Source organism: Podarcis liolepis (genome assembly GCF_965112155.1).
Source record: "Podarcis liolepis genome assembly, chromosome: 15".
In the NCBI taxonomy this organism is placed as follows: Eukaryota; Metazoa; Chordata; class Lepidosauria; order Squamata; family Lacertidae; genus Podarcis; species Podarcis liolepis.
The window spans coordinates 25,167,632-25,190,597 of NC_139566.1; the positions used below are offsets into that span (position 1 = coordinate 25,167,632).

The 22,966-nt window shown below is 46.0% G+C and overlaps 1 protein-coding gene and 3 long non-coding RNA genes across 4 annotated transcripts in view; 2 read left to right on the top strand and 2 right to left on the bottom strand.

Moving 5' to 3' along the window:
* Window positions 1-22,966, bottom strand: part of LOC310695047 — an 82,571-nt gene that overhangs the window by 11,796 nt on the left and 47,809 nt on the right. The gene's annotated exons all lie outside the window — the stretch shown is intronic.
* Window positions 13-2,485, top strand: LOC310695019. The gene is made up of 2 exons (XR_014519862.1): window positions 13-108; window positions 2,169-2,485. It is a non-coding gene; the product is annotated as an uncharacterized lncRNA (long non-coding RNA).
* Window positions 8,619-16,878, bottom strand: LOC310695027. Its single transcript, XR_014519871.1, has 4 exons — window positions 16,643-16,878; window positions 16,049-16,111; window positions 13,871-14,065; window positions 8,619-9,149 (listed from the first exon to the last, which is right to left on the bottom strand). It is a non-coding gene; the product is annotated as an uncharacterized lncRNA (long non-coding RNA).
* Window positions 21,324-22,966, top strand: part of SEC14L2 (SEC14 like lipid binding 2) — a 39,795-nt gene continuing 38,152 nt past the window's right edge. Inside the window, exon 1 of the mRNA XM_083478766.1 lies at window positions 21,324-21,484. Within this exon, the coding sequence (XP_083334892.1) occupies window positions 21,431-21,484 (54 nt within the window). The 5' untranslated portion in view covers window positions 21,324-21,430. The remainder of the gene's footprint in view (window positions 21,485-22,966) is intronic.

A 22,966-nucleotide genomic window follows, 5' to 3' on the forward strand; every position in this document is an offset into this window, starting at 1 on the left:
GTGCGCAAGGCGCCCCCCCCCCACTCCCAAGTTAGCCTTGAATAGGATGGGTAGCCTGAAAATGGGGCAGATCTTGGTGGTGCTTACTCGGAAGTAAGCCCCGTCGAGGTCGGTGGGGAAAGGATCATGCGCGCGATCTGGGCGCAGCGGCAGCAGCAACCCTTTTCCTGTGTTGCTCAGAAAGTGAAGCCGTGCGCGCTTGCAAGGCGACTTGCTTGCTGCCAGGTGAAGTGCTGGGAGCTGCCTAACTATAAAACAAGCGCGCACAAAAAGAGATCACAGCTGAAAAGGCTGGCAGCATTCAAATCATTTCAGCAGGGTAAACAAGTTTTGATGGATGCAGTAATGGAAGACTGAATGGTATAGCTTTTGTAAAGTATGCAGGAATTTATATGATGTGTAAAATGAACCATGGAAAGAGAAGGATGAAGATCTTAAGGATGTAAAATGAATATTTGAAATTGTAAAGAAATTTTATAAATAAAAATTAGAGAGAGAGGGAGAGATGAAAGGAGGATAAAGAATATAAAGGAGGACTGGGGAATTTTTGCTGTATATTTTCAGAACCAGTATAAACAAGTGAATAACCTTGCAGGTCTTGAGTAAATCCAACAGCATAGAAGTTAATGGGATTTATAACTGATGAAGAAATTTGAATATTTCTGCAATATGAAGAATTTGGCATTTTCCATTTAATAGAAAAATAAAAAGAACCAGGAAAAGGGTGGAAGGGAAGTCACCGGGTATTTAGTTGTATGTCGAGATTGATATGAAGGTTGTACAACTGGTGGGGGAGGAAGGGTGTGTGGAATGTGTTTGTTTTTCTTTTCCGTCTCTATATTAAAAATGCAAATAAAAATAAATAAATAAAAGGTTTGATATTAAAAAAAACACCAAGCAGCACAATCCTGTTGTCTACTCAGAAATAAGCCTCAACGGGACTTATCCCTAAAGAAGTGTGGGTATATGGGGTTTTAACTGGCCCATTGCTTGATTTTGTGTTACCTGGCTCTGATTTTAATTGTGATTCTTGTTTTTTTAATTTGTATTACTTTTATTTGCTTTAGAAACCGATCTGGGACCTTTCGTTAGGGTAAAAAGCATTTTTAAAATAATCTCATAGATTAAAAGCAATAGGGGTTGCATCCTAGCTCAACAAACTGGATAGCGAGGAAACCCCATGGGCTACAGTCAAACTTTATTTTGAGTGAGTAGGACTCTCTAGGTTTATTTTTATTTGTGATGTATATTTCCCCGGCTTTGGGACAGATAGACACCAGCAGATGCTGATGATCTTTCAATATTTGGTTGTTCTCAAAATTTGCCTCAGAAGCTCAGTGATATACATTAAATGCCCCCCCCCCTTTCTCCCTTATATTTCCATCCCACCAAAAGCAATCAATCAATTGTTCCAATTGACACAATCTCCCTACTGTATTAATTCAACTGTATCAATATTATATCATCTAAAACGCTCTGAATGAGAGAGTTGGAGAGAGTCTAGCTATGTTGGACTACCCTGAATCAAGGAGGATAAATACCAGGGCTCACCAACATGGTGCCCATATGATCACATAACCGTTCTCCTACTGAAAGTAGGCTTCAGAGAAGCATGCTATTGTACCACTGCTAGGTTGCTGTGTGTGTGCTGTGCCCCCAACAGTTTCTCCAGTTTGCAAATGTGCCCATGGGCCCAAAAAGGTTGGTAACCACTTACATAGGAACATTTAAGATTCTTAACTGGATGGGGCTCCCTGCTATGGATCTGTTGTGGAATATGTAACATTATATCCCAGCTCCATCACTGAGATCATCTGGAGAAGCATCATTGACCATTCCCATCATTGACACTGAGGTCCAGTGCCAAGGGCCTTCTGGCGGTTCCCTCACTGTGAGAAGCAAAGTTACAGGGAACCAGGCAGAGGGCCTTCTCGGTGGTGGCGCCCGCCCTGTGGGACACCCATCAGATGTCAAAGGAGTAAACAACTTTATGATGTTTAGAAGACATCTGAAGGCAGCCCTGTTTAAGGAAGTTTTTAAATGACTGATGTTTTAATGTATTTTTAATCAACTGTTGGAAGCCACCCAGAGTGGCTGGGGAAACCCAGCCAGATGGACGGGGTATAAGTTGTTGTTGTTGGTGTTATATTACTATTATTATTCCCCAGGTTGGTGAGGCCTATCTGACAACAGCAAGAACATCATTTAGTGTCATTGTCCCAGGCCTGTAGAATCTTCTGCCAATAGAGATTCAGCAGGTGTCTTCTGATTTGACTTTTAAATACCTGCTGCCATGCTTTTGCAAGCAATTAAGGATACAGTACATCTTTCTGCAGCAATTAGCTGGTTTATGTTTCTGACTTTTTAATATGGTTTATTGTATGGCTTTTATGAACCATTGTTGCAAACCGCTCTGGCATTTTTAAAAATGAATGACAGCATATAATTATTTTATCAATAAATAAATCATTTGGGTTTGGTTAAAGGTATTATGTATTATGTACATGGATCTAAAGAAATTGCAGTGAATCTCAGAAGAAACTTCTTAATGCACCGCCATGGCTTGGAGCTGAAAATAACATCAAATTGTCCATTAAGCTGAAGAATTGTTTTAGATTCAATTATCGTCACTTATTATTTATACTTGTTCATCGTTGTTTGCAAAATGCCTCAAAGTGACTTACAGAGCATTAAAACAGAAAACTTCTCAAACATTAAAAAACCCTAACACAGAATAAAACATAAGAATATAAAAGTAGTAATCCATTAACAAAAATAAAAAGACTTGTACTCCACTAAAAGGTGGACCAGTCCACACTCACACAGTGTTATGATTAAATTAATATCCAGACTGCTGGGTAAACCGGCATGTTTTTGCTTGGTACCTAAAAATGGACAGTGTTGGTGCCCGGCGAGTTTTTCTGGGGAGAGGGTTCCAAGAATGGTCTCCCATGTCCTATTGGGGCCTTTTTCAAAATTCCACCTTCCCATTCGATCCCAGGGAGGGATAAATGTGTCAGGTAGTAGATGGGTCATGTGAGGGATTTGTAGGGGATTGGAAGGGAATTAAATCCGAGCCTGATCTTGGGCGTGCAGTGCAGGATGAAGCGATAACAACTTAGCAGAGTTGCATTAGGAACCAGTGAGATTTAGCTCAGCAGGCAAAATCAATGAGCTCTCCACGTGAAGTAGGCAAGTGGAAAGACAGAAACAGGCAAGCTGGTACAGCTATCCATGGCTAGGCTACTAGCCCTGGTGGCTATGTTCAGCCTCCATGGTTGGAGGCAATCTGCCTCTCAGTTAAAGTTGCTGGGAATTGCAAGTGGGGAACTGTTTCTTACAAGCTAACAGCAATAGACTATACAGTGGTACATCGGGTTAAGTACTTAATTCGTTCTGGAGGTCCGTTCTTAACCTGATATTGTTCTTAACCTGAAGCACCACTTTAGCTAATGGGGCCTCCTGCACAATTTCTGTTCTCACCCTGAAGCAAAGTTCTTAACCTGAAGCACAATTTCTGGGTTAGCAGAGTCTGTAATCTGAAGCGTATGTAACCTGAAGCATATGTAACCCAAGGTACCACTGTACTCTTGATTATCCTTATGCGGAAGGCCCCAAATTCATTCTCAAGGTAGGGTTGGAAGCGTTCCGTGACTGAAGTCTTGAAGTCACTGTAGACAGTATTGAGCTAGATCAAGGTTTCCCAAACTTGGGTCTCCAGCTAGGGCTACAATTCCCATCATCCCTGCCCACTGGTCCTGCTAGCTAAGGGTGATGGGAGCTGTAGTCCCAAAAACAGCTGGAGACCCACATTTGAGAAACCCTGAGCTAGATGGACCAATGGTCTGGCCCAGTATGAAGCAGCACCCTGTATTCCTAACAGTCCTGCAAAGTGGGTCAGTATTGCTCTGCACCCTGCAGGCTTGAGAGAGCAGCCTGGTCCCCTCCAGATCTTTGTTGTTGTTGTCATTTAGTTGTTTAGTCGTGTCCGACTCTTCGTGACCCCATGGACCAGAGCACGCCAGGCACTCCTGTCTTCCACTGCCTCCCGCAGTTTGGTCAAACTCATGCTGGTAGCTTCGAGAACACTGTCCAACCATCTTGTCCTCTGTCGTCCCCTTCTCCTTGTGCCCGCCATCTTTCCCAACATCAGGGTCTTTTCCAGGGAGTCTTCTCTTCTCATGAGGTGGCCAAAGTATTGGAGTCTCAGCTTCAGGATCTGTCCTTCCAGTAAGCACTCAGGGCTGATTTCCTTCAGAATGGAGAGGTTTGATCTTCTTGAAGTCCATGGGACTTTCAAGAGTCTCCTCCAGCACCATCATTCAAAAGCATCAATTATTCGGCGATCAGCCTTCTTTAGGGTCCAGCTCTCACTACACAACTCTCATCAATCATCCCCAACCAGCAGGGCCACACTGACAGGGGCTGATGATGGGAGCTGAACTCCAAACGATTCAGAGGGCGCCACGTTGGCGAAGGCTGGCCCTACTACCTTGAATCGGAGGCCACCTGGTCACAGCTACAGCCGCTCAACTGAGCTGCCAACAAAAATCATGCAAGTGTGTAAATCCCCCATTGTGGGAAGAATTTTGAGAAGGGTGGGAAAGCGATGGACGTGTTGGAAAACCAGAAGAGAAGTAACCCAATAGGCAGACGTTCTGGAGAAGAACAAAAGAGAGGAGTGGGGAGCTGTCTTGCACTGTTGGAGCTGGTCGAATAAAGGAGGGACATTGCAGTCAGAGGTGGAATTGCAAAGAACAAATGCTAAGCCTGCAATTTCTGTAGGGATTATCTTCCTGGTCTTTTTTTTTAATTCAAAAATTATAGTAAGACATATTATCCAAAAACATATCATCCTTGGTCCCCCCCATTTTTCCTCCCTCCCCCCTCCCACACATAACCCCACCCCACCCCGACTTCCCTCAGTTCCAGTCTTTGGTTTCTCTAAAAATGCTGTTTTCTGCATGTTACAAAGTTGTATAGATCCTCAAACTATCTAGCTGATTATTATCAATAAAAAGCTTGTGAATGTTTATTCAAAACCTGCCAAGGAGTCCAGTTCGCTTTGTTGCGTCTTCAAATATTTTGTAAAGGGTTCCCATTCATCCTTAAAGTCACAGCTATCCTTGTCCCGTAGCTTATATGTCAGTTTTGCCAGCTCTGCATAGTCCATCAATTTTTCTTGCCATGATTCTTTAGTTGGGGGATCTTCTGGGTCTTAATCAGAAAAATGTAGAGCAGGGGTTCCAAACGGTAGAGCACCTCAGATTAAGGTTACCAGATATATTTTTCAATGACTCCGGGGACACTTTTCAACTTCAGTCGAATTCAGTGGATTTTGTCAGGGGACAAAATCTGGGGACTGTCCTTGGGAAACGGGGACATCTGGTAACCTTACCTCAGATGCTCTTATCACTTAGCTATACCCCCCACCCCCCAAAGAGTATTGTAATTAGCAACCCAGGAAACTGCTGTCTACCTATGGTCCATCTCACTCAGTATTGTTTACATTGACTGGCAATGGCTCTCAGGCATGTTATCCCCCCCTCCCCCCCGCTTTTAGGCCTAGCTGGAGATCCTAAGGATTGATCCTGAGACTTTTTTTGAGCACAAGTGAACGACAGCCCTTCTTAAAAATAAAAATTTAAAAAATCAGTGTGGGGTATCACTGAGTGTGGAAGGTATTCTCCTGAGTTTATCATTCTACGGAACCGCCTCTCCTGGTATGTCCCACAGAGGAACTTACGGTCTTCAAACAAAAACATCCTGAAGTCCCAGGCCACAGAGAGGGTAGGCTGGCCTCAACTAGAGCCAGGGCTTTTTCGGATGTGGCTCCAATCTGGTGGAACGCTCTGTCACAAGAGACTAGGGCCCTGCGGGACTTGACATCTTTCCGCAGGGCCTGCAAGACAGAGCTGTTCCACCAGGCCTTTGGCCAAGGCACAGCCTGCCCCCCTCCTTTGGTAATCCTCATAGAACTCTAGCCCAACGGTTGCCATTAATTTGATTCTGAATTGATTTTAGAATGAATTGATTTTAGAATGCGTTTCAATTAATTGATTGTGATATTATGTAAACTGTGTTACTTTTATTGTTGTTAGCTGCTATGAGCATGGCTTTGGCTGGGGAGGACAGGATATAAATAAAATTTTATTATTATTTTTTATTATTATTATTTCCTGGCTATAGTTCTCTTTAGAAGCAGAGATTTCTTCCTTTTACTACCAAGTTCTCCAAGTCTTAAATCTAAGATCAAGAAAGTAAGAAGAGTTTGCTGGATCAGGCCAATGGCCCATCTAGTCCAGCATCCTGTTCTCACAGTGGCCAACCAGATGCCTGTGGGAAATCTGCAAGCAAGACTTGAGCAGAAGAGCACTTGTAGTTTCCAGCAGCTAGGATTCAGAAGTGTTGCTGCCTTTGACTGTGCAGGCAGAGCATAGCCATCTGATGGCCTTCTCCGTGAATTTGTCAGGTTCTGTTTTAAAGCCATCTGGGTTGGTGGCAATCACTGCCTCCTATGTGCTGTGTGAAGAAGTCCTTTCTTTGATCCATCTGTAGTCTACCTCAGAAGAATTCAGCTTCATAAGTTGGCTGTGGTCTTCGAGCCTGATGAGAGTTGCTGTCCCAAAAAACCTGCAAGGTGCCAGATTGGGGGAGGCTGGTGGGCACCATATCATGAAACGTGACACATGATGCAATTAGGGAAAGCAATGCTCATTTACTCGGCTTGACAATTGCCCCATTGGTTCCAAGAAGCACATTATTGTTTATGACCCTACTAAAATGGGTTGCGTGTTGTGTTCCACATGCTGCATTATTGCTGGGCAGAATCCACGCCCCTATAGATCCTGCGGAGTCAGTTGTCTGCTTAGTGACACCCACAAAGTGTAGCTCTACCGATTAGTTCAGTTTCTTGGGAAGGAAAGCGCTGTTGAAACGCCAAAAGCTTTTGGGTCATTCTCAGTTTCGCCGAATGAGGCCAACACCCATTTGAATCTCCCTTAGTCTTAAGGTTTGGGGGCCAACTCCCATACTTTCAGAAGGAGGCACCTCGTTTTCTTAAGCTGCTCCTCCGCCTACCGTCCTGGCTTAGACATTTTATCTCCTGAAAAATGGCACCTTCTGCTGAGGTTGGTATCCTGCAGAAACAGGATACTCGCTGCTGCAAAACACGAGCACAGATTTGGAGAAATGAAATTTTGCGCAGATGCAAATTTAGAAACCAGTGTTATCCATTTAAATAGAAACGCAGTAAGCCCGCAACTTACGCGAAGCTTTGGTTTCCGGGAACTGTGCACAAACGCAAAAATGCATAAAGCTAGGAAAACCCCTTAGACAACAGAAGTTAGGCTATCCCTGTGTGGGTAGGGGCTGAGCTGTGCCACCAGCTGCCGTTGATGGAAGGTACTCCATGCCACCAAGGCCACCTGAGCCTCGAGTGACAGCAAAGGATTCAGAAGCACCCCAAAGTTACGTACCTGCTCCATCAGAGGGAAGGTAGCCCCATCAAGAGCAGGCAACCTCCCATCCATCTGGTCTAGGGAGCCACCCACTAACAGTGTCTCTGTCTCATCTGGATTGAGCTTCAGTTTGTTGGCTCTCATCCGGTCCATTACCCAGGCAAGACATCGGTCCAGCACATCCTCAACCACACCTGCAGATGTAAAGGAGAAATAGAGTTGTGTGTCATCGGCATATTGCTGACAACCACCCTCCAAAACTCCAGATGACCCCACTCAACAGTTTCATGTTGTTCAACAGCATGGGGGATAAAATCAAACCTTGATTTTGGTACCTCAGGTTACAGACGCTTCAGGTTACAGATGCTTCAGGTTACAGACTCCGCTAACCCAGAAATAGTACCTCGAGTTAAAAACTTTGCTTCAGGATGAGAACAGAAATCACACGGTAGTGGTGCAGCGGCAGTGGGAGGCCCCATTAGCTAAAGTGGTACCTCAGGTTAAGAACAGTTTCAGGTTAAGAATGGACCTCCAGAATGAATTAAGTTCTTAACCTGAGGTACCACTGTAAGACGGGAGCTTCTGCAAAACAGTGCCACCCACCCGCAACTCAGACAGCCACTCCAGAAGGATACCATGGTTGAAGGTATCAAAAGCCATTTTTATTTCTCTCTGCAGCCAAGCCTGCACATTTATGTTTTGGCCCCGAGACCAGACTAACATAATTCCACACCACACTTCACTTTGCATTCCTATTCAAGGAGACGTTCTCCACCCCTTTCAGACACTGGAACAAAAGCGTAGGGTCAGACACGCTAAAAGCGACAAGAGGGTTCAACAAACAGGTTTGATAGGGTCGGCATTCCAGGGTGCAGCCTCTATACTGCTGGAGATCAGTATTTTTGAGAGATTAAACTTCTCAGACTTCCCTGGGGAAGAGGGATTGACGGTTAAAACACTCTGGGAATTGTGTGCATATAAATGCACATATTAATGAAAGTTGCATTAATGTATTAAATTATAGGCAACTCACTACTGATGTGTGTTCAAGACACACATGACTGCACCCATGCGCATCACCGCAAACCTGGAAGTGGCATGAAAAGGGGCAAAAATGGCCCTGAAAGAGCACAAAAATGGCAAAAGTGGCACAAAAATAGGATCTAGTAATCTCTTGAACCTTTGCAAGTGCAATCCCAGGACCCTTTGCACTGACATTTGAGGCCTGTGGAGAGCAAGGAGGTTTGTGGTGGAGTTTGGTGGTTTTTTGTTCTGAAGGGGTTTTCAAAGGTTTCCAGAGGTTCAAAGGGTTGTTTGAAGGCTTTTTCCAGGGGTGTTCCCAATATATGCATAAATGAGGAGTTGCCTGTACAGAAAATTGCTTGGCAAAAATTTGTATATTAGGGGAAATTCGCTGTGAAGCCTTATTGAGGATACTTAAAAAAACAACTCCAAATTGGTTTAGAAAAGTGTAGAAAAAACAAGAAGCATAGAGAACTGACACTGATGGATCAACCCATGCCTAGCTCAGAGGATCCCACTGTCCTGTTGAAATGAGATTCATCTGCCAGCTTTGGTTCCTGGAACTGGGGCAGAAACAGTTTGCAACATGGTCCTTTGCCAGCTTACAGAACGGTTAGGACAGGCCTGCTGGGCACCCACTGCTATTTCTTCATCCCCGCTTCTTTCCTGTCAGAAACATTTTGAGTGAGACAATGCTGTCCGTCTCTCTTGGGCTCCTTTCCAAGGATTTCCTCATGACTGCAGGTCTGATGCTCTGACAACAACATAACAAATTAAGTCTTTGTGGTGCTGTTGCACTAATGAGGGTTGCTCGGCAGTTTCGCCCTGGGAGTAGGTCTGCCATCTCTGGATGTTAACCATTCTGATACCTGAGCAGGTTTCAAAGGGAGAGTCACCCGACAGGAACTAACTGTAAACATTCTCTGCCATTATTTATTCATATTGAAACAACCAATCATTAAACCAATTAATACAGCCAAACAAAACAGGCCAAGAAGGTGTTTCAAGATGAGGGCCACATTTCCTTCTTGGCAAGCTTCTGGGGCCGTTTGCCAGTGGTGGGTGGGGCTGGAAACAAATGTAAGCATAGCAATAAATGTCTAATTTACCTTTCTCCCATAGGATAGTTTACACCCACCCACAAACCCACACCTGTCTCTATTCTCCAACCAGCAAGGAAGGGGTGTTATCAGAGTTCCGCCAGGCCAACACATTAAAAGGGCTGTAAAGGACACAGGTGGCGCTATGAGTTAAACCACAGAGCCTAGGGCTTGCCAATCAGAAGGTCGGCAGTTCGAATCCCCGCAATAGGTTTAGCTCCCGTTGCTTGGTCCCTGCTCCTGCCAACCTAGCAGTTCAAAAGCACGTCAAGTGCAAGTAGATAAATAGGTACCACTCTGGCGGGAAAGTAAACAGCATTTCCGTGCGCTGCTCTAGTTCGCCAGAGCAGCGATGACCCAGAAGCTGTACGCCAGCCCCCTCGGCCAATAAAGCGAGATGAGTGCCGCAACCCCAGAGTCGGCCATGACTGGACCTAATGGTCAGGGGTCCCTTTACCTTTTTAAAGCATGAGTAGGGAATCTACAGAGAGATGTTGGTGGACTACAACTCCCATCAGCCCCAGGAAACACGGCCAATGGCCAGGGATGATGGAAGGGCCACTGGTTCCTCATACCTGTCTTAAGACCGTGAAAGAACCTCACAAACAAATATATCCTAAAAAAGGCTGTTCTCTTCTATCGCTGGTACTAGGATGCTACATTTTAAGCAGTCAAATTAGGTTAGCTTTTCTACATTGTTTTGTATGAGGCTCTATGGATTTATTTTATGTACTTTCTTTTTAAAAAGTTTTTATTTATACTTTTCAGGTTTATACATTTCATTAGTTTTACAATCAATTTAACATTTCAAATTTTGACTTCCTTCCCCCTCTTTCTGCGGTTCCTTTATTTTTTAATATATTTTGAAGATCCAAATTCATTTAATTCGCTCATTTAATTGTCTACTTTAAATATATACTCTTATGAAACTGCAGGTTGTTACAATAATCTTGCCAATGTTTTTATCTGTTTGAAACTTATCTGTAAATATCAAATAAACCATTTCCATTCTTTTATAAAAAAGTTTGTTATCTTGATTTATTATTCCAGTAATTTTCTGCACATTTCTGCATATTTCATACAAAAACTTAATGGATACACAAACTTATGGAATATTCTCTGCACTTGTGGACCTGGTTCTTTTTTTATCGTTTACACGTTAATTTTCTTGTTGTTTATTTGGTAACTGTGAGGTGACTGGGGCACAATTTTGTGGAGGGGTGGCGCACTGATAAACTGACCATGAGCAGAGGTATTGGGGTCTGGGGCTGTAGGCAGTCGAAGACCTGCAACTGTTTTTGCAGTAGTGTCCCTCTCCCATATCTAGCCTTGACAAGCTGACTTCTTGATGCCTTCCAGTGAAAGTGTGAACAGTTAAGTGGAAAGGATGCTACCAATTTAAAGGTAAAGGTAAAGGGACCCCTGACCATTAGGTCCAGTCATGGCCGACTCTGGGGTTGTGGTGCTCATCTCGCTTTATTGGCTGAGGGAGCCGACATACAGCTTCCAGGTCATATAGCCAGCATGACTAAGCCGCTTCTGGCGAACCAGAGCAGCACACGGAAACGCCGTTTACCTTCCCACCGGAGCGGTACCTGTTTATCTACTTGCACTTTGACGTGCTTTCGAACTGCTAGGTTGGCAGGAGCAGGGACCGAGCAACGGGAGCTCACCCCATCGCGGGGATTCGAACCACCGACCTTCTGAATGGCAAGTCCTAGGCTCTGTGCTTTAACCCACAGTGCCACCCGTGTCCAATTTATACTAAATTTAAACTTATAACTACCAATTTATACTAAAGCAATTCTGGATTTACTCTCTCACACACACAAAATTCTAGCAACTGGTTCTGAATCACTCTTTTTTCCCTTTTCTTTTTTAGGTTATCCTTTTCTTCGTCGCCTAGCAACACTGCTTTGAAACCGCAGCAACCCCCCACCCCACAAAAAAAAACCCACAAACCTTGCTCCTAGATAATTCTGAACTGGAGCTTCTTTGATCTGTCCTAGGGATTAGATCCTGCCTGCTATTCTGTGCATTAGTAAAGAACATTTCCCAAATGTTCACCCACATTTTGCAGTGGCAATGACACTGTTACTAAATCAAGATTTGTTGAATTTTTTTTTTTTTTAAGTTTGAATGTGATTGCTGTGTTCTCCCAAGTGTGGACCGGCAAAGCACGACTGAGGCTTTTGGGGGTTCCTGTGCCTTTAGTTAAATGTTTCCTGCTGTCAGCTTCTGCCCCTCCTATTGCTTCTTGCTGAGCATGGCCTCGGCGTGGCTGGATGGAGAGTTGATGGGAGTTGTGGTCCAAAACAGCTGGAGGGTGGCAGGTTGGGGATCAAACCTGCAAGCTTGCTGCTGTCAGCACCACGTTCTAACCAATTTGGGATTCCAGTGTTGGTGACCTGGGTTCTCTACCCCTTTCTCTACGTTTCCTTGGCTTGAGGTCTGCATTCCCTCCTGGGCCACTTTCCAAGGGGCAGGTGGACAGGGCTGGAACCAAAAGGACTCTTGTCTTTGAACATTAGACTAGGGCCACATCTGGATCCAGGCCCTGAAGTTCCCCAATCCTGGTAAAGAGGGAAAGATAGCAAAGTAAACAGCAGAGTCTTACATTATCAATAAGATTCAAGATGTATAATTGTCAAAGGCAGCTCAGACATTTCATTTCCTAAATTGGGATGGACCACCATAATACACATTTTGTACGCCAAATATTCCACGTAAAATTCCTGGCACCTCTGTTCATTTAAAATACTTTCTGCCACTTTTGAGTACAGGATTCTCAAGGTAACTAACAAAGGCACAACTTGGGTTAGCAGAAAAATAATAAGCTAGAACATTTTTTTTATTAAAAAAAAGTGATGTTACTATATTTTCGGATGAAGAAATACAAATATTGGCCACTCCTAATACTGGGTAAGCATTATAATTTTAGGATTATAATTCACAGGACCAGGAATTTCAGGGTTTTAAGAGAAGGTAAAGGTAAAGGGACCCCTGACCATTAAGTCCAGTCGTGGCCGACTCTGGGGTTGCGGCGCTCATCTCGCTTTGTTGGCTGGCATGACTAAGCCGCTTCTGGCAAACCAGAGCAGCGCACAGAAATGCCATTTACCTTCCCGCCGGAGTGGTACCTATTTATCTACTTGCACTTTGACGTGCTTTCAAATTGCTAGGTTGGCAGGAGCAGGGACCGAGCAATGGGAGCTCACCCCGTCGTGAGGATTTGAACCGCCGACCTTCTGATCGGTAAGTCCTAGGCTCTGTGGTTTAACCCACAGCGCCAAGAGTCAGCCCCAATTCGACTTGGAGATGCTGGTGATTGAATGCAGGCAAATCAGATGGTCTGACATTGAGCTGTGGCCCTTCATTGTATCAAGCCAGACCATTAGTCTGTCTAGGTCAGTGTTGTACACACAGGCTGGCAGCAGCTATTCAGGATTTCAGGCAAAGTCTTTCGCTGCCCTTTCTATGAATGCCGGGAACTGAACCTCAGATCTTCTCAGGCAATGCAAACACTCTACCACCAACCATTCGACAAATCCTACCCTGTACAATGTTTTGCGCACGTGGAACTGAAGCGAAACTCTTATGGGGTTGGAGATAAAGTTTTATGTTGTTTCCGAAACCATTTTGATTAAAAAATCAAGGACGCCATCTTCCCGCGTTGTCTAATCTCCACCCACTCAAATCTGGACTGGCTAATATTGAGCTCCTTCTTTTACGCTAATCACAGTAAGTTCATGGGTGCAAGAGTGGGGGAGGAAAGACGCCACTCCCTTCTGAGGTTGTTTTGATGTTTAACTATATTCACAGCTGAAACAAAGGGCGGCGTGCCAACAGATTAACATGCTGAACAAGGCAGATGAACACACCCACCTACACGAATTAATTACGCCGTGATGGTTTTGAGCCATCCACTGTGGATCGTTCCCTGTGTTAAAATGGGCAACTGCTGCCACCGACAACAGCAAGAAATTGTTATGGCATGGAGTGTTCGCGATTCTGGTTGTTTCATCCTGTTCTGCAACAGTGTTCATTTGCCTAAGTCTCTGCTATAGAGCTTTGGGTGTATCCATCAGAAAGCCCAGCGTAATTGCTTCTGCAATTATTTTTAAGCTTGGTGCCTTGGCTGATTTAAAAGTTTTTATCCAGTGTACACATAACAAGGGACGCTATCCCAGAGAGATAAGTGGGACTTGAATTCATAAGGACTGTGATACACGATGATCAAAAAGACATAGCTGAATTGTTTTAGAGTTGTAGGATATACAGTGGTACCTCAGTTCCTGATCGTCTCCGTTGACTAACATTTCGGAACCCAAACGCCGAAAACCCAGAAATAAATGGTTCCGTTTTCAAACACGTCTCAGAAGTTGAATGGTTTCCGCTGCACGTTTTTCAATTTTCTCTGTTGCATATACAGCCAGTGCTTTGCGCCTCGGTTTTCAAATGTTTCGGAATTCGAACGGTCTTCTGGAATGGATTACAGTCAAGAATCGAGGTACCACTGTACTATGAACAGGGCTGGCTTCACTGCTAGGTGATGAGGGGTGGGGAAAGAGACTGCTATGCGCTACATGACCTGTCCTGTATGGTACCCCCACCAAACTAGGTCTATTGACCTCAGGTGTGGTTCAGGATGCTATTTTGTCACCTGTTGGTACTGGTGCAAGGGGAAGAATCTGTAACATGGGGATAATCCTTAGTGGCCAGATGGAAAAGGGAACAGGTGACTTTACATTTAAGAAACCTTTAGTTTCATTGGCCCAGTCCTGTGGAACTCTCTGCCACTAGAGATTCAGCAGGCCCCTTCTCTGCCAACTTTTAAACAGCTGCTGAAAACTATTCCGTTCTGCCAGGCTTACACATGCATGTAAGAACAACACATCCTGCCACAATGGTTGAGGTCTGATTGTAATTTTTTTATATATATTTTTCAATGCATGGTTTTATGTATTATTCTAAAGCATGTGGATATTTTTCCTATGAAACAGTGACATATATATATATAACAAATATATATAAATGTAAACAAATAAATGAATGTGAATTGAATTGAATTTCTCCCCACTCACTTTCCTGGATCAAAGCAGTTTATCCATGAAATGTGTGGTGTGGCAGGTGGAAAGTGACTTTTATCTGGGAGGCCAAAGCCCAGAGAGTCCAAGGTTAAAGCAGGGGGCGGGTGTTGTTTGGCTCAGGAGGACTGTCTAGCTGGGTAAGAGTCCCTCTGTTGTTCCGCCTGTGAGAGCTGCCAGTCACTGCAGGCTGGTGGGGGAGCCAAAGGACAGCAGGACACCCTCCTAGGATGCCAACTTTGCCTCTGCTCTCCCACCTTGAGCCGCAGTTTCGTGTACAGACACTGATCCCATGATAATGCTTATCACATCTGCCACTGATTACTGCACATTGACCTGCTGTTCAAGCAGGAGGAAATAGCAAAGCTGATCTCTGGGTTTTCGCTACACACACACACACACACACACACACACACACGTGCTTCCTTGGCAGTCCAAAATGTAGGCTGCACCAAGCAATATTTTGAAAAACGATGCAAGAGAGGCTGTGTGGTATAGTGGTTAGAGATGGGGCCGGCAATTTTTTTTGGCCACGGGCCGGTCCACTGTCCCTTAGACCTTGTGGCAGGCCAGAGAAGTGGCATTGGAGGGGTGGGGGGCTGGAAGAAGAGGCGAGGGGGGCAAGAAGTCCTCCTCCCCACCCCACCCCCATTCACTGCGCTTAACTGCCAGGGGCTGCAGCCGCCACCGCCACCTGACCCACAGGAGCACCAGGGTAGCACCGGAGGGAAGATGAGCAGTGCAAAAGGGCTGGCTCCGGGGAGGGGCTGCTTAAAATCGCGGTCCGCCAGCTCAGCCTTGCCCCCTTCTTCCTCTAGGCAGGGCGGGGAGAAGCCAGGAGGAGGGAGGGAGGAGGCGCCGCCACGGTGTGTGTGTATGTGGGCAAACAGAAAAGTGCGGGGGGGGGGATTTTAAGTTGTGGGTGAACATATCAGACGACACAGCGATTCACAGGCCGGAATAGAACTGAACTGAAGGGTTCAGCCAGCCTGCTTATATAGAGCTCCACTACAATGCAACAGTAACAACTTTCTGTAACTATCCAATCACTGAACGTCACTTTCAATTCCTTATTTGCATATGTGGACCTGAGTGAAAACTATCTACAGTATCCCCCTGCTGGCTCACGGTGAAAACTTCAGTACATAACAGAAATGGCGCAGCCCAAATGAACAGAATCCCCACGCCGATCCATGGACAGTCCGCAGGCCGGATCCTGAAGGCAATTGGGCCTGATCCGGCCCGCAGACCTTAGTTTGCCAACCCCTGGGTTAGAATGTCAGACTAGGATCTGGATGGCCAGAGTTCAAATCCCCACTCAGCCATGTGAAGCTCACAGAGTGGTAACCTTGGGAAGATTTCTGCAACCTATGCCTACCTCAAAGTGTTGTTTTGAGGATGGAATGAGGAGGGAGAGAACCATGTACGCCACCAGGAGCTCCTGGGAGGGGGAAAAAGGCAGAATATGAGTGCAATAAAAATAATAAGTTATCCAGATGCATTTCAAGCAAGAATTAGATTTCTTACCCGGAGTCCCAGGGTGGGTTAAAGGTAAAGGTACCCCTGCCCGTACAGGCCAGTCATGTCCGACTCTAGGGTTGTGCGCCCATCTCACTTGAGAGGCCGGGGGCCAGCGCTGTCCGCAGACACTTCTGGGTCACGTGGCCAGCGTGACAAAGCTGCTCTGGTGAGCCAGCACCAGCGCAGCACACGGAAACGCCGTTTACCTTCCCGCTAGTAAGTGGTCCCTATTTATCTACTTGCACCCAGGGGTGCTTTCGAACTGCTAGGTTGGCAGGCGCTGGGACCGAGCAGCGGGAGCGCACCCCGCCGCGGGGATTCGAACCGCCGACCTGACGATCAGCAAGTCCTAGGCGCTGAGGTTTTACCCACAGCGCCACCCGCGTCCACAGGGTGGGTTACAACAATATAAAAACACAACACTAAAATCAGTTAAAACACATTTAGTTACCTCTATACGTCTGACTCTTTTTATCTCTGCGCGTTTGGGGCTTTTCAGTTTGCAACAAAAAGCAAGGAAGGGGTGACAGACAGAAGTTCACAAAATGTGGCATGGAGAGCATGGATAAAGGAATGTTTATCTCCCTCTATCATAACCCTAGAACTCGTGGACATCACATGAAGCTGAAAGTTGGCAGATTCCACGCAGATCCAAGAAAGGACTTATTCATGCAGCACTGTTAACCTACGGAACTCACCGCCACAGGACGCAGCGAAGGCCGCCAAATTGCATAACTTCAAAAGAGCAACGGACAAATTCACGGACGATCAATGGCTACTAGCCACGATGACTATGCTCTGCCCCCACAGTCGGAGGCAGCATCGCTTCTGAATACCAGTTGCTGGAAACCCTCCTTGAGGGTTTTTGCATTGGGCCATCTGGTTGTCTGCTGTGATGCTGGACCGGATGAGCTGTTGCTGGCCTGATCCAGCAGCCTCTCCTGATGCTCTTGTCCACCTCCCAAGAACAAGGCTAGGCTCCTTCTCTGCCCGGTCAGTTGGCAACCCTGCCAGCTTTTCTCCCTTCCTGTGTGTGCCTGCGCTTAGAGCACCCCATAGCTTCACAGAGCATGAAAGGTCAGGCCTCAGCTGCAGCCCCCTACCCAGGGCCGGATTTAGGTTTGAAGAGGCCCTAAGCTACTGAAGGTAGCTGTCCTTTGTCAACAACAAATTGTCACTGTTTTTTGTGTTGAATATATGCTATATGGTAATTTATGGACCTAATAGGTATCGAAAGCCATTTGCACATACAGAATGTTGGCACCCTATATATACAGTGGTACCTCGGGTTAAGTACTTAATTCATTCCGGAGGTCCGTACTTAACCTGAAACTGTTCTTAACCTGAAGCACCACTTTAGTTAAGGGGCCTCCTGCTGCCGCTGTGCCGCCGGAGCACGATTTTTGTTCTCAACCCGAAACAAAGTTCTTAACCCGAGGTACTATTTCTGGGTTAGCGAAATCTGTAACCTGAAGCGAATGTAACTGAAGTGTATGTAACCCGAGGTACCACTGTATAGAAATGAGCAAACCAGTAATATTTTAGGGAGCAGGCTAGCAGGCGGGGCCCATTACTTACATCATAGGAGCCTACACAAAACAAAACAAAACACTGTTGTTGTATGTAGTTGCTGTATGTATGTTGCTGTAAAAGGGGACGCGGGTGGCGCTGTGGGTTAAACCACAGAGCTTAGGACTTGCCGATCAGAAGGTCGGCAGTTTGAATCCCCACGACGGGGTGATCTCCCATTGCTCGGTCCCTGCTCCTGCCAACCTAGCAGTTCGAAAGCATGTTAAAGTGCAAGTAGATAAATAGGTTGTGGATATGCTCAGTTGTGGATATGCATGGAAGCGAAAGGAAAGTCCAATGCTGTAAAGAAAAATATTGCATAGGAACCTGGAATGTAAGAACCATGAACCTGGGTAAGTTGGATGTGGTCAAAAATGAGATGGCAAGAATAAATATTGACATCCTGGGCATCAGTGAGCTAAAATGGACGGGAATGGGCGAATTCAGTTTGGATGACTATCATATCTACTACTGTGGGCAAGAAACCCGTAAGAGAAATGGAGTGGCCCTCATAGTCAACAAAAGAGTGGCGAAAGCTGTACTGGGATGCAGTCTCAAAAATGATAGAATGATCTCGATACGAATCCAAGGCAGACCTTTTAACATCACAGTAATCCAAGTTTATGCACCAACTACTAGTGCTGAAGAAACTGAAATTGACCAGTTCTATGAAGACTTACAAGACCTTATCGAAGTGACACCAAAGAAGGATGTTCTGCTCATTATAGGGGATTGGAATGCTAAAGTAGGGAATCAAGAGATAAAAGGAACAACTGGCAAGTTTGGCCTTGGAGATCAAAACGAAGCAGGGCAAAGGCTAATAGAGTTCTGTCAAGAGAACAAGCTGGTCATCACAAACACGCTTTTCCAACAACACAAGAGACGACTCTACACATGGACATCCCCAGATGGGCAACATCGAAATCAGATTGATTATATTCTCTGCAGCCAAAGATGGAGAAGCTCTATACAGTCAGCAAAAACAAGACCTGGAGCTGACTGTGGCTCAGATCATCAGCTTCTTATAGCAAAATTCAAGCTTAAACTGAAGAAAGTAGGAAAAACCACTGGACAGGTAAGATACAATCTAAACCAAATCCCTTATGAATACACAGTGGCAGTGAGGAACAGGTTTAAGGATTTAGATTTGCTGGACAGAGTGCCTGAAGAACTATGGATGGAGTCTCGCAACATTATACAGGAGGCAGCAACTAAAACCATCCCAATGAAAAAGAAATGCAAGAAAGCAAAGTGGCTGTCCAACGAGGCCTTACAAATAGCGGGGGAGAGAAGGCAAGCAAAATGCGAGGGAGATAGTGAAAGATACAGGAAACTGAATGCAGATTTCCAAAGAACAGCAAGGAGAGACAAGAAGGCCTTCTTAAATGAGCAATGCAAAGAAATAGAGGAAAGCAACAGAATGGGAAGAACCAGAGAGCTGTTCAAGAAAATCGGAAATATGAAAGGAACATTTCGTACAAAGATTACCATAATAAAGGACAAAAGTGGTAAAGATCTAACTGAAGCAGAAGACATCAAGAAGAGGTGGCAAGAATACACAGAGGAATTATACCAGAAAGATATGGATGTCTCGTACACCCCAGGTAGTGTGGTTGCTGACCTTGAGCCAGACATCCTGGAGAGTGAAGTCAAATGGGCCTTAGAAAGCACTGCAAATAACAAGGCCAGTGGAAGTGATGGTATTCCAGCTGAACTGTTTAAAATTTTAAAAGATGATGCTGTTAAGGTGCTACACTCAATATGCCAGCAAGTTTGGAAAACTCAGCAGTGGCCAGAGGATTGGAGAAGATCAGTCTACATTCCAATCCCAAAGAAAGGCAGTGCCAAAGAATGCTCCAACTACCGCACAATTTCACTCATTTCACATGCTAGCAAGGTTATGCTTAAAATTCTACAAGGAAGGCTCAAGCAGTATGTGGACCGAGAACTCCCAGAAGTGCAAGCTGGATTTAGAAGAGGCAGAGGAACCAGAGACCAAATTGCAAACATGCGCTGGATTATGGAGAAAGCTAGAGAGTTCCAGAAAGACATCTACTTCTGCTTCATTGACTATGCAAAAGCCTTTGACTGTGTTGACCACAGCAAACTATGGCAAGTTCTTAAAGAAATGGGAGTGCCTGATCACCTCATCTGTCTCCTGCGAAATCTCTATGTGGGACAAGAAGCTACAGTTAGAACTGGATATGGAACAACTGATTGGTTCCAAATTGGGAAAGGAGTACGGCAAGGCTGTATATTGTCTCCCTGCTTATTTAACTTATATGCAGAATTCATCATGCGAAAGGCTGGGCTGGATGAATCCCAAGCCGGAATTAAGATTGCCGGAAGAAATATCAACAACCTCAGATATGCAGATGACACAACCTTGATGGCAGAAAGTGAAGAGGAATTAAAGAACCTTTTAATGAGGGTGAAAGAGGAGAGCGCAAAATATGGTCTGAAGCTCAACATCAAAAAAACGAAGATCATGGCCACTGGGCCCATCACCTCCTGGCAAATAGATGGGGAAGAAATGGAGGCAGTGGGAGATTTTACTTTCTTGGGCTCCATGATCAGTGCAGATGGTGACAGCAGTCACGAAATTAAAAGACGCCTGCTCCTTGGGAGAAAGGCAATGGCAAACCTAGACAACATCTTAAAAAGCAGAGACATCACCTTGCCAACAAAGGTCCGTATAGTAAAAGCCATGGTTTTCCCAGTAGTGATGTATGGAAGTGAGAGCTGGACCATAAAGAAGGCTGATCGCCGAAGAATTGATGCTTTTGAATTATGGTGCTGGAGGAGACTCTTGAGAGTCCCATGGACTGCAAGAAGATCAAACCTCTCCATTCTGAAGGAAATCAGCCCTGAGTGCTCACTGGAAGGACAGATCGTGAAGCTGAGGCTCCAATACTTTGGCCACCTCATGAGAAGAGAAGACTCCCTGGAAAAGACCCTGATGTTGGGAAAGATGGAGGGCACAAGGAGAAGGGGACGACAGAGAATGAGATGGTTGGATGGTGTTCTTGAAGCTACTAGCATGAGCTTGATCAAACTGCGGGAGGCAGTGGAGGACAGAAGTGCCTGGCGTGCTCTGGTCCATGGGGTCACGAAGAGTCGGACACGACTAAACGACTAAACAACAACAAGATAAATAGGTACCACTTCGGTGGGAAGGTAAATGGCATTTCCATGCGCTGCTTTGGTTCGCCAGAAGCGGCTTAGTCATGCTGGCCACATGACCCGGAAGCTGTACGCCAGCTCCCTCGGCCAGTAAAGCATGATGAGCGCCACAACCTCAGAGTCGGCCACGACTGCACCTAATGGTCAGGGGTCCCTTTACCTTTACGTAGGTTTATTTGTTTTTTTATCTTATATTTTGGAAATGTACATCCAGGTTTTTTCCCCTTAAATTTTTTTGGGGCGCCCAAGAGAGTGGGGCCCTAAACTATAGCTTGTTTAGTTTATGCAATACGTCAATCCGGCACTGGCCGAGCGCGCAGAAAGAGACCCGCGCCCGCGCAGCTCGCCAAGAGGCACGTCCCCTTTAAGGGCCGAGCCGGGGCGGGGCTTGGGAGCCTGGCAGAGCTCGGCTGGCCATGAAAGCCTTCGGACCGGAGCACCGGCTCGGCATTCGCCGGTTGGATCAGCTGCAGGAGCGCGGGCCACCATGAGCGGGTACGTTGGCGACCTCAGCGCCAAGCAGGAGGAGGCGCTGGCCAAGGTAAGGAGAAGAGATGATCAAGAGGACTATGAACCTCATCCATCCATCCATTCTTTGTCTGAGTTGCGTTTACTTCGCTCAGTTCTTAGGGGGCTGGCTCAGATCCCCCAATTCTGAGCCCAGCGTAGCCCCACTTCTTAAGCACACGTAAGCAGTAGCTATGGGGACCGATTCCCCCCCCCCGCCCGCCGTGATTGACTTATCCGGTTTCAAGCATCCCGCCCCCCGTCCTTGGTGCTGCAAAAGACGCCCTGCGATCTCCAGGGAGAAAACTGCCCACTTCCCTTAAGACCAGGCGATGTCCTGCTCCGCAGCCTATCTGAATATGTTTACTCAGAAGTCGCCGCCGCCGCCGCCCTCCTTTGATTTCTAAGGGAGGGATTTCATGGGCGTAGCCAGGGGGGGCAGGGAGGGTAGCTGCCTCCCCCTAAATCAAGTAAAATAAATAAATTACTTAACAAAAAGTAGAAACTGTAGGAAGATTTTGACAGTTTTTTCTGAGCACTTGGGGTCAAAAGAAACTTATTTTCAACAACTGTTGTTGAAACGTTTCTGTCCGAATCTGCTAGATAGAGCCAGGCAGAGGGTGACAGGTGCCCCACATTCGTCCTGGCCACCTGCTCCCCTAACATAAATCCTGGCAATGCCCATTTGGGGTGGGGCTATGCACATGCAGGGTTGGAGTGCTTATTTTTTTTGGGGGGGGGGGGAACCCTCTGCAATCATCCTGACCGGTCTACCTTGCAAGGTTGTCGTGCGGTTGTTCTTTATCTCCTTCCCTTTTCTCTCTCTTGGCTCCTCTGACCCATATTTACCTAAGAGGTAAACAGTGGGTCATGATACCAAGCCAGATCTCTCTCTGGCACATACCTCAGAGCTCTTCAGTAACGCTTGTGCAGGTGAGAGACAGACTTTCCCCGGGGGTTAAGTAAAGGGCAGGCCGTTTCTTAACCAGTGTCCAAGTGGGTAACTTACATAAGGTTGTCCCGGCCGGTGCCAAAGGTCCCTCTAACTAATCCCATGTTTTGCGTCCCAGTAGGTGCCAGGCAGCGAATTTCTGGGGAAGTTTGTCAGCAGGGGAAGAAATCACAGCATCTCCTGTCCCCCTCGCTTCCCACTAGTGGTTCGCACCCCCAGCATCTGAGACAGAGGTGCAAGCAAATCCTGCCACAAATGGTGCTCCTCTTGCCTTTTATGTTCAACTGCAGGCTAGCTCATTTTGCCCAGCTTCTAGTTCCTCTACACCAGTAGTTTTCAAAACAGGTGAAATGGCCCCCATTTCATTTCTACTATGAAAGCTTCGGGTCACGGGTGGCGCTGTGGGTTAAACCACCGAGCCTAGGGCTTGCCGAGCAGAAGGCCGGTGGTTCGAATCCCTGTGACGGGGTGAGCTCCCGTTGCTCGGTCCCTGCTCCTGCCAACCTAGCAGTTCAAAAGCACGTCAAAGTGCAAGTAGATAAATAGGTACCTGGGAAGGTAAAC